The sequence below is a fragment of the Hydra vulgaris genome, chromosome 03, assembly GCF_038396675.1.
Source record: "Hydra vulgaris chromosome 03, alternate assembly HydraT2T_AEP".
In the NCBI taxonomy this organism is placed as follows: domain Eukaryota; kingdom Metazoa; phylum Cnidaria; class Hydrozoa; order Anthoathecata; family Hydridae; genus Hydra; species Hydra vulgaris.
In genome coordinates, this window is record NC_088922.1 from 22,471,501 (window position 1) to 22,477,500 (window position 6,000).

Below are 6,000 nucleotides of genomic sequence, written 5' to 3' on the forward strand. Positions count from 1 at the left end.
TGAAATAATTAGTAATAAAATTATCATATGACTACTAATAAATTTTGAAGTAATTATGACGTATATGACATAAGAAATAAAATAAGATTAGTAATTTTGACATAATTATGACATACTGATTTTTATTAACAATACACAAATTACATTATGGACCAAATAAAGTAATAGATTATGTCAAGTTTACACACAGAGAGACATCTGAAATAAAATGTTAAAAAATTGAAAGCAAATAAAAAAAAAAATTGAAATAAAAACATACCATCATTATGAGAGCTATTGTGATAACAATGCCAGTTAAACCCGCAACTTAAAAAACAGTAAGTTTAGTAATAAAATTTTGACATAATTATGACATAAGAAATAAAATGAAACAATTAGTAATAAAATTATGATAAAACTAGTAATAAATTTTGAAGTAATTACATAGATTATCCTGGTCATATTTTAAATATCTGGAAAGTTTTTTCCTAATAATATCTGGAAAAAATCCAAAAAAAATTTTCAAGACATCTGGAAAAATCCAGAAATAAAAATGCTTTTTGTGTATAAGAATATCTCCTGTGCTTGAAAAGAAAATTTTTGTGTATAAGAATATCTCCTGTGCTTGAAAAGAAAATTTTTGTGTATAAGAATATCTCCTGTGCTTGAAAAGAAAATTTTTGGCAGATATTCTTCCATATAAAAGAAAAATATTTTAACTTAAATAGAGTTTATAAATTAAACTAAACTAGATTTTTAGGTGAAATAGTCAAAATAATTAAAGTGATCTCTAAGTGCTGAGTGTTTACATATCTTAAATAATCCTTAAAAAATTATTTAAACATTCTAAAACAAAGATTTATCAAAATATTAGCAAAAAACGTTTAAAAAAAGAATTTTAATGCCAATTTTTTTTTTTCCGAAGGTAAGTTCTGGATCTTTGATTTTTTTTTTAAATGAATACTGCTGTGATAAACGCTTTTGTAATTATTAAATGACATCAAATAAAAAAGCTCTTTCAAATAACCTTAACTTGAGTTATAAATGTTATGTTTGGGTTTTCTCTTTAGCAATTAATTTTTGTGTAGATCAATGCTTTTATATATAACCATTTATAAAACGTATATCAACTGAATAAAAATAACATTCTCAATTAGTAAACACTTCAAAAGTCTAACTAATAATTAATCTATTTAATAAAAAATAATAACATTAGTGCTATAGATATGAGATATGTAAATTTAAAAATTATGATACAAGTTTTGATGATAAAATCATAAGAGCAAAATAACAATTTTTATTTGTTATTTAGATTTAGTAAGAAAATAGTGTAAATAAATTTGTTTTCACGGTAAATGAAAACGAAATATCTTAATGGAAATAAAAATAAAACAAAGTAGAAAAGTTGTATTCTTCCTTTAATTACAATTCTTGTCAAAAGTCTCCAGTTAAACTAAAACGCAAACATTTTTTCAAGGGAAAAATCCTAATCTAATTTTGAAACTGTTTGAAAATCATTTTAAAAGCTCTGCGGTAAGTACATTTGTTATTCAAACAAGATATTTTACAACAAAAAATATTAAGTTTATATTAACCTCTCAACTGAAAGTATAATAGCTAAAAAATAAATGCTTTTTTGTTAATATCTCAATAAATAAATTGATTTGGTAATTTTAATTCAACTCAAAACTTATCTTATAGTTTAAATACATACATGCATTTTTTAATAGACTGGGAGAATTAAAAAAAGCTCTGCTTTTACTCAGCGCTTTTTGAGTAACTCCTCAGCTTTACGTGAATAAATTTTTCAGCAATTTTGTCCAAAGCTGAGCAATGGACTCCAATATGTCTCTTGGGAATCCCTTTGCGCATCTAATTTGTGAATGTGAAGTGTGAAATGTGAATGTGAAGTGTGAAAAAAACATCCCTTGTGAATCCAATTTGTGCACTTGGGAATCCCTTTAATAATAAATATACGCATACAAATAAGATAAAATTATTTGTACAAATAATGCTAAGTAAAATATAGCATAAAGTAATTGATAAACAATACCTTTATTGTTTTAATTATTTGGTGACAAAAAAATATTTTTAACTTGCATTTCCAGAAAACTATTTGGATATCCAGAAAAAATAAAAATGTATAGAAATATCCCGAATTCCGTAAAAAGATAATCCCAGTAATTATAAGTATTATTTAAGTGACCCCCTCCAAAATTTTTTTTTTGTGCGCTATCTAAAACTTCTTATACATAAAATGACTAAATACATCAAAAATATTGATCTGAGACAAGTGTAAGAGTTTGGTGTAGAACCTAAAATATTTGGAAAATGTCAATTTTGTCATATTGTTCAAGTTTTTTGATATTTTAAATACATCTGCAATGAAAAATGAATAAAATTTTAGTCATAAGCATGAAGTAGTCATCTTTTACTTCTTTTTATTATAGTGTTTACTGCTATTTGTTATTTATAAAACTTTGATCTGTTAAATATATGTATGATTAAAAATGGTTTTAACATTTTTAGTTTCATAAATAATTAAATTCAAAAAAAAAATGAGTTGTACAAAAAAAGATCAATCAAAATAAGACAAGAGGAAAAGAAAAAGTACACTGTTCAAAGGCAATTTAAGACGATCTCTATATCTGCTAAAATATCCCATAAATGAGCTTCCAGTTACACCAGCTGCCTTGTGTCAGAAATATCCTACAATATTTTTACTTTTTTAAAAATATTCAAAGAAATTCTAACATCTAGTTATCTAATTTATTTACTTCGCCCAATAAATATAAATATATATTTGAATAAATTTTTTTTATATGGGAACACCAGGTTTCAATATAGCAAAGAAATTTTTGCCTGACCAACAAAAGCAGAAACCAGAACTCAAGAGTTTGCGAGAGCATGTGAGAGATTAGCTAGAACATGTGTAACTTCAGCTGTAACTGACATCTGGATAAAAGCTGGTTTTAAAATGGATAAAAGCTGGTTTTAAGTGCAAAATAGTGAAAGGACTGTTAGGTAAATTTTACAAATATATTTTCACGCTATACTTTGCAAATTTACTTTTTTATTAATTTCAGCTATGTAATACTTTTCAGTGAAAGGATCCTTAGACTCACGAAGAAATATAATAAAATATAAGGATTGAATAAACTAAACTAGAGTGTCTGCAAAGCAAACTAGACTTATAGGCAAATAGAGTTCCAGATGGAGATTAATAACTTGTTTGACATATCTGTTCCTCAACTAACATAATAATGAAAGATTGGTAAGGAACAGAAAAAATAGAAGATGCAGCCTTTTATGAAGATCAAAGATCTGAAAGGAATATGACCATGACTGTACAGCAAGATGAAGAGTTTTTGAACTCAAGACTCTGTGAAGAATGGAAAGATATAAAAGAGTTAAGCAGATGAATGATAAGAAAAACACAGGCGCAGCTAAGAAAGTTCCTCTCAATGAGAAAACGAATGTGCAAACATTTAATGTATCAAAGAAGTCAAAAGAAAAAAAAAGCACAGGTGGTGCTTTGGATGGACAAATCAAGTTTGAAGATGCTGTAGACCCATTTAAAAGTTCCAATTCATGCAAAGAAAGCTTTGATTCTGACTGCGTCCAAATCAAAGAAATCAAAAATAGAAACACCTGACAAACTAATTGAAGCTACTTCTGCTGTTAGTGTTTAGTATAGAATCAATGTTAGACTCCAGGCTGCTATGATTTCTGCTATCTGCAACAAACCTGGTATTGATTTGCATTAAATTAATTCATCAAAATTTACTCTATACAGAAAATGGTACAAAGCTATTGAAAATCTAGTTAATCATTACTCACTAAAGTGAATAAGTATATTTGTTTTATATCTTTATTATTTTGAATATATAATTTAATTTTTTTAATTTTTTTTTTATAATTCACCTCCCCAAGGCCACTACAGATGAGGAGGCTACTTGTGGTTATAACCCTCTCTCAACTCTATAACTCCGAAACACGAACCTTGACGAACAAGGTCGCTGCGCAGAGGAACAAGTTGAGCGTGGTACTACCAGGGATGTGGTGGGAATCGAACTCGGAACCTCTCGCTTATGAAGCGAGCGCTCTACCACTACACCACTACCGCATTACTTTAGGTGATTTTAAGATGATTACTTTAGGTGAAACACTACAACAGGAACTTGTTTTTGTTTTAAAAGGAAAGAAACTCATAGTCCATTTTGATGGGAAACTTGTTAGACAGCTGGAAGACAAAAATGATTTGACTGGTGCCAAGATTAAGTCTCCAAGAAGAGAAATTTATGTGCGCTTACAGAAGGCCTGGTCAAAGATTATTGATAAGATCGCATCAGATAATCTGGTTAGGTTTATCTAGACTTCTTTAGAGGTTGGATCACCTATTTACAATATAACCAAGGCAGCATTAAAGTTTTGGGAGAATGCACTAAATAAAAATGTTTTCAAGAAAGGAGACTATAAAAATCTTTATCAGCCATGTTTACTACCTTGGTGGACATGTTCCTGCTATAAAACTTTATCAGCCAGGAGCTTGCTCTGAAGCAAGGTTATGAAATGCAACTTATTTGCGTACATTAGAAATGACAAAAGATATCTCAAGCATCATTAATGAAAGGGTTCTTCAAAAAATCTTTGAGTATTTAAGCGCCAGTTAATGATTTAATAGCTCTCAAGGACATGTTTGATTTAAATAAAAAATATCCTGAATATCATGCAAAAATTCTTAGAGTTTCCAATTCCTAAAGAGTTCATGAAAGGTAAACTTAAAATGCCTGTAATCACACCGTCTACAACACTATCAGATTTAGTTGGTAATCAGAACTGGATCTTATTTCTCCTAGCCCAGGTTGAGTTAGCTGCAAAAGGAGACTTACTCTTTTGTACAACTTTAAATTGTTTGCAAAAAATATAGAAGTTACAAATGTTTGTGCAGAAAAAAATATTAAGTTGATCCAAGACTTTATTATGTCATACCGAAATGAAGAAATGAAACAGAATATGTTGATGATTGCCCAAAACCACAGAAAAAATTGAATAGAAATTTAACTAAAACCCAACTAAATCAGATTTAAAGAGCTCATTATATTTTCTTAACCTTTCTGTTCACAATTCTTCAACATATGTAACATTTTATAGAATATAATTTTTATTATAATAAATGTTTAACAGAAAGAGATTGTTTTATCAATTACAATTTTTTTTTTTTAAAAAACTTGATGAAAAAATATGAACTTAAATGTATTTTACTAAAAGCTGATTGGTGTCATCAAATGTTATCAAAAGTTATGTTAATTAAAAGTGTGATAAAAATATATATAAAAAAAAGATAACACAACCTATTTAATAATAAACAGGGTAACTAAAAAAATATTGGCAGGGTAGCTACATAATACAAAATCCAGAAGTTTTAATAATTTATTCAGGAACAGATGAATACAAGAAGGAGTAATAAAAGTAATAATAGTAAAAAATTTCTATAAAATCCTAACAAAAAAAAACAAACAAAAAAAAACCAATTTAAAAATAAAATAATACTTTATTAAATTAATTGAGTTATTAATAACTAGACAAACTATTATATATAAACTATTATAGAATAAAATTTTTACCTGTTTTTAGGAGCTCACTGATAGGATCCTATAAGACACACATAAATAAAAGTGAAAACCTTATCTTTGTAATAATTAAGGCTGTGCGATTAACCGAACCGCTCTTAGTGAAAACTGAATTAAAAAAACTGAATCAAACTGAACTAAACAATTATTTAAAATAAAAACTGAAAATTATTTAAATTAAAATAAAAATGAAAAGTAACCAAAAAACCTTTTAAAAACTGATATAAAATTTTGAAATGTCAAAAAAAATTATTTAATATCAAATTATTAAATAATATATAATTGTTATTTAATTTAAAAAATTTTAAACCACAGAAAAGCAAAGTAAAAAAGGGAACAATATAAACAAATAGTCCGCAAACACCTTGCCATGAAATTAAAACAAATG

The 6,000-nt window shown here is 26.9% G+C and overlaps 1 protein-coding gene across 2 annotated transcripts in view; it reads right to left on the bottom strand.

Annotated features, from left to right (window-relative positions):
• The window catches only part of LOC101236489 (cytochrome b-245 heavy chain), a 62,164-nt gene that overhangs the window by 26,343 nt on the left and 29,821 nt on the right, over positions 1–6,000 (bottom strand). For both annotated transcript variants that reach the window (XM_065792657.1, XM_065792658.1), the window contains exons 7-8: positions 5,607–5,634; positions 260–306 (exon numbers count right to left, since the gene is read on the bottom strand). In XM_065792657.1, coding sequence (XP_065648729.1) covers positions 260–306; positions 5,607–5,634 — 75 coding nt within the window. The remainder of the gene's footprint in view (positions 1–259; positions 307–5,606; positions 5,635–6,000) is intronic.